The sequence below is a fragment of the Vicugna pacos genome, chromosome 5 (genome assembly GCF_048564905.1).
Source record: "Vicugna pacos chromosome 5, VicPac4, whole genome shotgun sequence".
NCBI classification, from domain to species: domain Eukaryota; kingdom Metazoa; phylum Chordata; class Mammalia; order Artiodactyla; family Camelidae; genus Vicugna; species Vicugna pacos.
In genome coordinates this window covers 1,736,270-1,747,540 of record NC_132991.1, presented here as the reverse complement: position 1 = coordinate 1,747,540, position 11,271 = coordinate 1,736,270, and the positions used below count along the sequence as shown (strand labels likewise).

The 11,271-nt window shown below is 45.5% G+C and overlaps 1 protein-coding gene across 1 annotated transcript; it reads right to left on the bottom strand.

Moving 5' to 3' along the window:
* Positions 1-256: 256 nt before the first annotated feature.
* LOC140696542 (cryptic protein-like) lies at positions 257-11,182 on the bottom strand. The gene is made up of 6 exons (XM_072962070.1): positions 11,145-11,182; positions 10,783-10,832; positions 10,519-10,692; positions 9,670-9,784; positions 9,376-9,485; positions 257-507 (listed from the first exon to the last, which is right to left on the bottom strand). Exons 1-6 carry the CDS (start codon positions 11,165-11,167, stop codon positions 386-388), a joined length of 594 nt encoding a protein of 197 aa, XP_072818171.1. The 5' UTR covers positions 11,168-11,182; the 3' UTR covers positions 257-385.
* Between the last annotated feature and the right edge of the window lie 89 nt (positions 11,183-11,271).

Genomic DNA, 11,271 nt, shown 5'->3' with positions numbered 1-11,271 from the left:
GTGTCTACTGCCCGTCTCTGCCCGGTGGCAAGAGGCGCTTAAAAGGGAGCTGCTAGCAGGAGGGGCCCCGTGCTTGGTCTCCTCCGAAGTCATCGGAGCTTAGGGTTGAATAGGCTCTAGTGTTTACTCCCGCGCATCTAAGTTGTTTACCTTGAAGTACCCAGGAAAGCAAGAAAGGCTTTCTTGAAAATGTTTATTAAACGATACAAATATGCATCTAATGCTCCAGTTTATAAGAAATCAAACAAATCGGTTACTTCCAACATAGAAAATCAAAGAGGCCGCCCAAGCCCGGGCAGCCCCCTCGCTCCTTCCCGTGGCGCCACCTGGCTCAGCTCGCTGGGTGGCCGGGCAGGGTCCCGCCGCAGCGGAGTCGCAGGTCGGGTCAGCAGGCTCCCGCCTCGCTGAGGATGTATTTCAGGAGGAGGCAGGGCAGGAGGATGAGAACACTCCGTGTGCGCCACGCGCTTAGTGCATTAGCGTGGGAGGCCAGGAAGTCTTTCAGGTCTGGGGGAAAAATAATCCCAAGAGTGTATAAGACACGCTGCGGCAGGCTTGCTTTCAGAGGGTGAAGCTTGGAGAGGGTGTAGTTCAGTGGCAGAGCGCATGCTTAGCATGCATGAGGTCATGAGTTCCATCCGTTAAATAAAAAATAATAAATAAATAAACCTAATTACCTCTCCCCTCCACCAGAAAAAAGGAAGGAATGAAGGAAGGAAGGAAGGAAGGAAGGAAGGAAGGAAGGAAGGAAGGAAGGAAGGAAGGAAGGAAGGAAGGAAGGAAGAGAAAAGAAAGAAAAGAAAAGAAGAGTGAATCAGAGATGTTTGCACCTGCTCTGATAAAAGCCCCTTTCTGCCTGCGCCTCCTCACTAGACCTTGCCCAGCGGCAGGCTAGCTCATACATCCCCTTTGGCTTCGTCGGCAAACAGTGGGATGTTTGTGTAACTTGGAAAATCTGTTTACTATTTTAAAGGCTTGCAAAGAAACAGCCCTTCAGCTCCTCTCATTTTGCGCAGGAGCTGACCAAGGTGATCTTTGAGAATTCCATGCCAAGTCATTTAGCAAGCAGGGACAGGTAGATCTGATTTAAAATGTTATCGAATAAAACTGCTTGCCTTCATTCGTTGCAAAGAAGGTCCAACTTTTCCCTCAATTAGTCCTAACACTACTGCTTTGACTAGGGACCATTTATTAAAAGGGAGGAAAGTATTCATCTCTATAGCATTGGCGGGCATCCCCACAGAGGAAGTTAAAACTGGATGCAGCTGCACAGTACTGGGGGCTGGGCCCCACCTGGAGTGCCCCTCTCCCCAGGGGTGGAGTGTGGCTCCTCCACTGCAGGTCTCACTCTGAGCTCCAGGGATCCATGAGTCTGGCTTTCTGGATGGCTGGGACGCCAGCCCAGAGGTGTTAAGTGGGAATCTCTGGGGTAGTGGGACCAGGCCAAAGTCCCCGGTGGTGAGTGGTTAGTAACAGGTGAAGCTGACAAGCCCCACAGGCAGGGACACCAACCCCACTGAGGATTCTCACAAGCAAATCTGGAGCTGGCTGTTGGGCGGTCTGGGCAGGGAAGCCTGCAGACAAGGGCGAGCCAAACTTACAGGGGCCTTCTCCCCAGGGCCGCTGGGCACAGGCCAGCCTGCTCTTCCCCTAAACAAACCCTCCCAGCTCCGCCCCCTAGGGTACCTTCAGAAGATGCCCTCTGTGCGTGAGAAGCTGTGGTGTGCATAGACCGGCAGGAACTAATGAGTGATGACAAAGACAAGCCACTGCAGCAGGGACCTGCCCTGCATCTGTCCATAGGTAACTGCCGTGGGAAAGGCCAGGAGGTCACGCTCAGCACAGGACCCAGGCCAGGCCCACTCCAGACCTGGGCACCCTTCCCCACACCACCCCACCGTGGGAGATGGTCATTCCTGGGTCCAGGAACCCCACGAAACAGGAACCTTAGCATGTGGGCCCAGAGGTGGCTCCAGGAAAGCTGAGGGTCTGACAGGTGTTCCCAACGGGAGAAGCAGCTTTGCAGGTGAAGAAGGGGTCAGCCTCTAATGAGCTTCACTGTTGACCTTCCCCTGGTGGAAGGGGCCAGGCTGCCCCCAGAGAAGGATCCAGGCCCTATTGGCAGTCTTTTCTCATACATGAACTCAAAGGCCATTGTTATGGTCACACTGACTCTAATGACAAAGTCAATACAGAATTTGGTTAGGCTGATTCAGCCCCTCAAGCAGGGGTCCCCAAACTGAGGCTGTGAGCACCATGCAGTGTCCCTCCCAGGGGGCCCAAGGTCACCCACTGAGCTTAGAGAGAAAATATTAGAACGTCCACTATATATTTATAGGAAATTTTTAAATAAGCTTTATTTATATTTACTGATTATTAGAATGAACGGAATCAATGGTCCTACCGCCCACCATTATTTTATGTCACACCAAAAGGGAAACTCTGCTGCTGGTGGATGACTTACTATAACCTCGGATTTTAATGATGTATTTATCACAAGCCCTTTTTTTAGACTTAGACACAGCAGAGATTTCTCATCACATTTGTTAGTCTCACAAACGACGGCAAAAGCGAAACCACGCTTGCGCATGCTCAGTGTGGCACTGTGGCACCAGCACTCAGCGCGGAACGTACTCAAGTGCTTTCACTGAGGGGGGGAGGATTTTAAAAAAGTTTGGATGAGGGTAACATTACATTTCAGTATGAAGTCCAGAATCAGCATTCCCGAAACTCTCCAATTTGCAGATATCCCTGGATGCCCGCTGACTTCCTCTCTCATTACGACACCAGAGAAGCTCCCCCACTAGAATGGCACCTACCATGGGAGAGCATCCCAGAGGGGTCTGACAAAGGGCCTGCCCTCTCCCGGGCAGCACACCCAGGCTTGGAGCCAGCTGGGGCCAGGATCTGGGAAGGGGCCATCCTTCCCACAGGCCCGAGACCGGCTCTGGCCCGAGACCGGCTCCGGTCCACAGACATTGATTTGCTTGTCGATTGATTGGTTGATTGATTTGTGCCAGAACTATAATTTTTTTTAATTGGGTTTGAAGCAAATGAGGTGAGGCTTGATCTGACCCCAGTCTGACATCAGCATGACCTGTTTATCACTGAAGGCATTCCAACTTGCTACTTCTGGTGTCAGCATTTAGGCTCTAAGTTTTACAATATAATGGTCCTTGATGTTAATGAAATACTTAATTCTCCGGGCTGGGACAGGAAGAATCGCCCTCCTGGTATGATGAGACCTTGGGCTGCTTCAAGGACTAAGCAAAGGTCCCTCTAGATTCAAGCTTGTCTCGATTTTTTTAAAACCCTAATTGAAAATGCTTATCAAAGAGGGCGGGTATAGCTCAGTGGCAGAGTGTGTGCCTAGCAAGCACAAGGTCCTGGGTTTAATTCCTAGTAACTCCATTAAAAAATAAATAAAATCTAATTACCTCCCCTCCCAAAAAAGTGTACAGTGCTGTACATCAATTACATCTCAGCAAAACTGGAAGAAAAAAACAAAAATGATTTTTTTAAAAAAAGAAAAAATTGCTCATCAATTATGGCATAGCAGGTATCATTCACAACCTAAAAAACACATTTTGGTAGATATGCATATAAATGCTAGATTATGAAGTAATTTTTTCTAACCTCATTGTACTGACTTGAATACTATTGATGGTGATGGTGATGTTAATAAAGTAACAATAATTTACTTTATGTATAATATGAAACAGGTATAGGGCCTTTTCATCTTAACAAGTCACTGGGGTTAAGTATTGCTGCTGTGGAGATTGAAGCACAGCTATTCAACCTTCCATAAAGGCCATAAACATTACCACAAGCAATCTTGGTGGTGGGAGGGTATAGCTCAGTGGTAGAGCATGTGCTTAGCATGCTTGAGGTCCTAGGTTCAATCCCTAGTACTCCCATTAAAAAAAAAAAAAGTATTCTTGGGGATTTGAACAAGTACTTCGGGGGATTTCCCATGCTTTTCTATTATGCCGCATTGCCTCTTTTAATGCAAAATTAACAACTGTAAATGAAGAAAATGATAGAATGATAGCTACCTGGTCTAAAGCATATGGTATTTAGAACACTAAAAATTGATTATTTTAATTGTAATATAATAGTTGTTAATGACTTCTATGGTGTTTCTTCTTTGATGCTGTATTTGGAACTAAAGGGTCAAAGGTCATCCATTCAATATTTATTTAGAATTATTTTGCTCAAAGCATCATTTTAGGTCATGGAACAGAAAAATTATAAAATAGTTCACACCAACAAATATGACTGTTTTGCACAAATTTTAGACTTCCACATCTGGGAGGGCGGAGAGTAGGTTATTCTCATTTTACGTGAGGAAACTGGAAAGAAATACTGTCCTTCTGAAACAGAATGGCAAACATGCCTTTGAACAGATATTATATGGGGATTAAGAAAGCCTGTCATTCTTGGACCCGCAGAGTATCAGCGCCAGGAGGGCCCTTGGAGACCCTTCGGCTTTTGGGTCCCTGGAGGAGCCAGAGGAGCAGGATTTTGTAATATGTTGTTATCTTTTTGTGATCCCCCATTCATGTGTCTTTCCACATCATTAGAATTACACCATAAATACAGTTTTCCATTCTATCTTCCATATATTCTTCAAAATCATCATAATATCCCATTAAAGGATTTAAAACATTTACTTACCTATTATTCTGCTGCTGGATTTAGAACATGGACAGATTTTCAATATTCTAAATAACACTATCAAAAATACCTTCTTTAAGAGCCCAGAAATAAACCTGTGCACTTACAGTCAATTAAACTATGACAAAGGAGACAAAAATATACCATGGAGAAAAGACAGTCTCTTAAATAAGTGGTGCTGGGAAAGCTGGACAGCTGCATGTAAAAGAATGAAATTAGATCATTCTCTAACACCATGTACAAAAATAAACTCAAAGTGGATTAAAGACCTAAATGTAAGACTGGATATTATAAAACTCCTAGACGAAAACATAGGCAGAATTCTCTTTGACATAAATCACAGCAATATTTTTTTCAGATCTGTCTCCTAAAGCAAAGGAAATAAAAGCAAAATAAATAAATGCGACCTAATTAAACTTAAAAACTTTTGATAGCAAAGGAAACCATTGTCAAAACAAAAAGACAACCTACTAAATGGGAGAAAATATTGGTAAATTATACGACTGGTAAGGGTTAATATCCAACATACATAAACAGCTTATACAACTCAACATCAAAAAATCAAACAACTAGATTGAAAAAATGGGCAGAAGAAGTAACTAGACATTTTTCCAAAGAGGAAATGCAGATGGCCAACAGGCACATGAAGAGATGCTCAACATCGCTAACTATTAGAGAAATGCAAATCAAAACCACAATGAGATACCACCTCACACCTGTCAGAATGGCTATCATCAAAAAGAACACAAATAACACATGTTGGCAAGGATGTGGAGGAAATGGAACCCTCATACACCGTTGGTGGGAATGTAAACTGGTGCAGCAACTGTGGAAAACAGCATGGTGGTTTCTCAAAAAACTAAAAATAGAACTACAATATGATCCATCAATCCCACTGCTAGGTATATATCCAAACAAAAACAAAAACACTAATTCAAACAGAGACATGCACCCCCTGCGTGCACAGCAGCATTATTTACAATTGCCAAGGTGTGGAACCAATCTAACTGTACGTTGACAGATGAATGGATAAAGAAGATGTGGCACAAACACATACACACAATGGAATACTACTCAGCCATAAAAAAGAATGACATTTTGCCATTTGCAGCAACATGGAGGGACTTAGAGGATAATATGCTAAGTGAAATGAGCCAGACAAAAACAAACTCTGTATGATGTCACTTATGTGTGGAATCTAAAAAATACAACTGGAGAATAAAACAAAAAAGAAGCAGACTCACAGATACAGAGAACCAACTCATGGTTACCAGTGGGGAGAAGGAGGGGGAGGGGCAATAAGAGGTAGGGGTAAATAAAGGCTTATTATGGTATTATATGAAATCATGTGTGAAACTTTTGAAAAATGTAAAGCACTATAGAATTTAAAGATTCTTTCATTCAATTAAAAAAAAGACATATTTAGGGCAAATCTACTCAGTGGCTCAGAGAAAAGTTCAATAAAAAATGTGATTTTGCCAATAAAAGTTATTATATTCATAATGAAATTTTAGTGTTTAAAAAAACACTCAAAAAAAACCCTTCATTTTATACTGATAATTATAGGAAGAGTACAGAATAGTAAAGGGGTTAAGAATCAGACCCCAAGCCCTTGTGCACTTTCGGTGGGAATGTACATTTGTGCAGCCACTATGGAAACCAGTATGGACGCTCCTCAAAATATTAAAAATAGAATTACCGTATGATCCAGCAATTCCATTTCTGGGTATTTATCTGAAAGCAATGAACACACTAACTTGAAAAGATACATGCACCCCCATGTTCATTGCACATTATTACAATAGCCAAGACATAGAAGCACCTAAGTGTCCACTGATGGATGAATAGATTTAAGAAGTGTGAGATATATGTGCAATACATATTATTGATATAGAAAATGTGAGATATATATAATAAAATATTGTTCAGCCATTAAAAAAAAAAGAAAATCTTGCCATTTGCAACAACATAAGTGGATCCTGAAGGCATTCTGTTAAGCAAAATAAGTCAGACAAAAAAGACAAATACCATCTGATCTCACTTTTTTGTGGAATCTAAAAAAAAAAAGAAAGAAAGAAACTAAACTTATAGATACAGAGAACAGCCTGGTGGTTGCCAAAGGTGGGGTAGGGAGTGAAATGGGTGGAGGGGGTCAAAAGGTACGAACTTCCATTTATAAAATAAGTAAGTCCTAGGGATGTAATGTGCAGCACGGTGACTACAGTTGACAATACTGTACTGCATATTTGAAAGCTTCTAAGAGATTAGATCTTAAAAGTTCTCATCACAGGAAAAAAATGTATCACTACATGTGGTGATGAATGTTAGCGAGACTCGCTGTAGTGATCATTTCTTAACATATACAAATCACTGTGTTGTGTACCTAAAGCCAATACAATGTTATGTGGCAATTATATCTCAACTTAAAAATCAAGTGTTTGACATACTTCAGGGATGTGCTTATGTACTCTGTGAATGGCAGCAGTTTTATTCACAGATTAACATTAATTATATATGAATTACCATTATGTCAATGTTTATATCAATATAGAATGTTAATCTACAGTATCTTTAAATAATTTAAATGTTATTATAAAACATCATAGTGTTTCTAAATTAACAACTAACCTGGTGATTACCTCTTAAGTAAAAAAAAGAATCATCCTGTTTACTAGCTGGAGGAGTTAACCACTCTAAGCCTCAGTTTCCTCATATACAAAAGGTATGATACTATTTCATAGGCTTGTTAAGAGAATTGAACGGGATTAAGTGTATAAAGTGCCTAAAATATACTGACAGCTAACAGACAAGTATCATCACAATCACTGTCATCATCACATCATCATGACCGCTGTCAGCACAGGCACCACCATTGTCACCCACCCCAAAGCAGGATCAGTGGATCAGAGCACAATCCGTCACTGTCCTTTATGCAAATGACAAATTACTCTGAAAGATGCCTGCACTATTTTGTTCAACTTTGATAAGCAGAAGCCATATTTTCGGAGTCACTGTCACTGTCCTTGGCAGAGAGCAGTCCCAGTCTTGATGTTTCCAAGGATGTGAAATTGTGAGCGGATATCCTGGGACCCAGTCCTTGCTCTGTTGCTTCTGAGCCCGAGCTGGCGTTGCTTAGGAGACTGGAAACGATCCCAGCCAGCCCCTTCCCCACATCGCTGCGGGCAGCCCCAGTGACAAGCGGGAAATGACTTCACCTGCAGGGTTACACAGCTACCACCTGCAATTCCAATGCCTAGTCCTTAATTTGTGTCCTCCTTTCTCTGGGGCATAGAAGGAGCAGCCAGTGAGCAGGACCAGCAGATGGAGAGCCCAGCAGGAGAGGGCAGGAGGAACAGGACATTGTCCCATAAACACACTCGCATCTACAGGCACTGCTGGCACCACGCAGAGCTGGCTGAGAAGAAGGGGGAGCGGGAAGCGGGGCTGAGGGCTCCACCCCACAAGGGCCACCCCTCTCCTGCAGTCTGGGCAGTGGACAAGGGGGTCTGACGTGGGGCTGAAGGGCTGCACCCTCATTAGGAGCATCCCTAGACTGCTAATCCTCCCCAAGGGGGAGGAAGGGGGAGGGAGGGGTGGAAAGGTGGCTTTAAAGCTGAGCATGCATGAACTGTGTCCTCCATTCATGGCCCCACCCAGGGCATCCCCCCCAGAGAGTGGGGACAGGAAGGTGGCTTGAAGGGCTCCACCCCACAAGAGCTGCCTCCACTGCGGTCCGGACAGTGCACGAGGGGATGCGAAGTGGGATTGGAGGCTTGTGCTACCATTAAGCATGCCTTAAGTTGTGGGATTTGCCCAGAGCTGACTACGGTGCAGGGAGGAACAGGAGAGCCGGAGGAGGGGCTCCACAAGGCCCAGGGCTAACAAAGGGGGCTGAAGGGCTGTGCTGCAGTCAGCTGTGCCCTTCCCCGCTGCCCCGGCCCGCGCTTACTGAATAGGGGCCGGAGTGAGGACGAGGGGTGCAAGCGCTGTGCCCCTGGCCCTGCCCCAGGCGCCGTCTCAGCAGAGCGGCTGTGTTTGGACCTAGGAAATCCGTGTTCCTTACTAAGTTTTACAAGGGAGACATTTGCATTGAGTTGGAAACTGCTGAGAATCTTCACAAACTGAGTGTTCACCCCGCATGTTCTCCACACCCCGCTGGCTTTTATCTATTTACGTGGCAGGCCTCAGCTGTGGGCACAAGGCACCTTCCTTCCCAGGGGACATGGGCGCGGTGGCCTTGACGGGCAGCGCCTGGCTGCGCAGGCCTGTTCCCGTCCTGCCGCAGGGTGCCCTTTGCATGCCACAGTTGAGAACATGGTGTTGATGTCGTGCAAAGAAATCCGACAGAGATTTAGTTTGGGGAAACTGTCTGCCTGGGGCGGCTCTGCTTACCTGCTTGTGCGTGCCCCAAATTCTGCTCTCTGTAAAGGACACTTAAGGGCACAGTTTGGACATCACGTTGAAGCCCAATAATTGAGATATGCCAAATTTAGGAATAAATTTTTAAATGGTAATACTGATTTTTTTTAAAAAAACAACTATGTGATTCACAGCGAATGTGACTTTCCCCAGGGATGAATGGACCCAGATTGCTCATTCCTGTGTCTCCTGGCACAGGTAGATTTCTATGGATCCGTATTATAAAGAAGCAAATGCATGCGTGTGTGGACTGTGAGCCCAGGACGCGGGTCCGCTTACCGCAGCGGCCGGGTGTCTGGCGTGGGAGGCAGTGCAGGGCCGCAAAGACGCACCTGCAGAGGCGGCAGCCGCGGAAGGTCCAGGCTCCGTGCACCAGGGCGCCGCATTCGCTGAGGAGGCCCAGGCCCGGCGTTAGAGCGGCCGGCGCGCCGCCATGGCCCTGCCCCGGAGCGCGCCCCGGCCCCGCCCCCTAGCACCCAGGCCCCGCCCCTTGCACATGCCCTCACCCCGCCCCCGGCGCACTGCTGGTCCCGCCCACTGCCCCCTGTCCAGCCCGCTCAACCCCCCGCCTACCTGTGCCTCTGGTCGTGCTCGCAGTAGCGACCGGTGAAGTGGGCGGGGCACACGCAGAAGCTGCCCAGCACGCAGGTGCCGCCGTTCCTGCAGCAGCGCGGCCGCGGGGGCGCACCTGTGGGGTCGCCTGGGCGTCAGCTCCGCGCGGCCCTCTCCGTTTGACAGGTCGGAGGAGCGTCGAGCGAGACCGCCCCGGGAAGGCAATAAAATTAGTTCCCTGCTAAGAGTGTTTGCTCAGGTAAACCCTGCTTGTTAATTTAAGGATTAAAAACAAACTACCGGCGGTGCAAGCGGGTCGGGGCGAGCCCTAAAGCAGGCGGGGAACCCCTGCCCCCTGCAAGTAGGGTTTTCTTTCTTCCTTCCTTTCACATGGTAAAGTTAGGCTGTGAGTTCCCACAACAGTGCTTAAACACAGGCCTCCTGGCGGGGACCACCCACGGGTGCGAAGACGACAAAAAAAAGTTTAAACCCCTCTCCGCCCCCACCGCCCCTTCCCCAGAGGGACACGACCTGGGGACCGGGGTCTGGAGCCTGAGAGTCTGCAATAAACCTAGCAAAGGTCCGCTATTATCTTAGGTTAGGATATTTGCTCTGGACCTACAGAGAAAAGGCATTTAAGAGCAAATGCAACGTTTACCAATGAAACAGTAAAACATTTTTTCAGAATAAAAGAACACCTAGCTATGAAATATTTTTTACTTTATAGCGTATCATCATTTGAAGATGATAAACTGTTATCTCTTGGGTTTCTCTTTTGATCCTTAATTTATCCTAGGGTTTTTTTTTTTCCAGATCCCAAACTCGGAGTCCACTGACTGAGATGACCTTTGTGTCAGCATCGCGACTTACGCTCCTGCAAAGCCGGGGAGTGGGGAAATGCACCCCGCGGCCTCCAGCCGTCTGCGCTGTCATTCATCTCCCTAAAATTATTCAAGGTCCAGTTGAGTGTTTTCTGCTGGAGCTTCTGAGCTGGAGCATGGTTGATTTCTTCTCTACTGCGTTTGTATTTCTCTCTTTGATAACCTTTTCAGAAATTTAAAATGTGAGACTAATAATGATTGAGAAACAAATATACAGTAAAAACCAAGAGACTATAAACAGAATGCTTCTTACTGTTTCCCACGTGGATCATCTCTAATGCCAAACTGATCAGAAACAGAAGCCTGGAATATGTAAAGAAAATTATTGAAGTTTCAAATATTAAAAAGTATAAGCATAAATTTACATATGTATAAAATGTCATGCAATCATATACAAATATGTAAGTATATAAATGTATATGTTTAATGCATAATAAATGTTACCCATTTTGTAACTTGTAGTTTGATTAATGTTGTCAGTCCTTAGAAAGATTTTGAGACCAAGAAATTGTACATACCCCTTGACGAGAAGCAACACCGTAGGCGCACTGCAATCTATTCGAGGCTCTTGAACACCCCTCTTGGCTATAAGATCTGGGAGACATATGTCCTTACCTAACAGAGTGCCTCCGGGTCATTTTCCCACTGACACGTCTGGTATAAAAGGCTCCTTCTCTCATGGATACATTGCAGATCAATTCCAAGGAAGTTGAAATTGAAGAGTTTTTGTATTTGCAGGCAT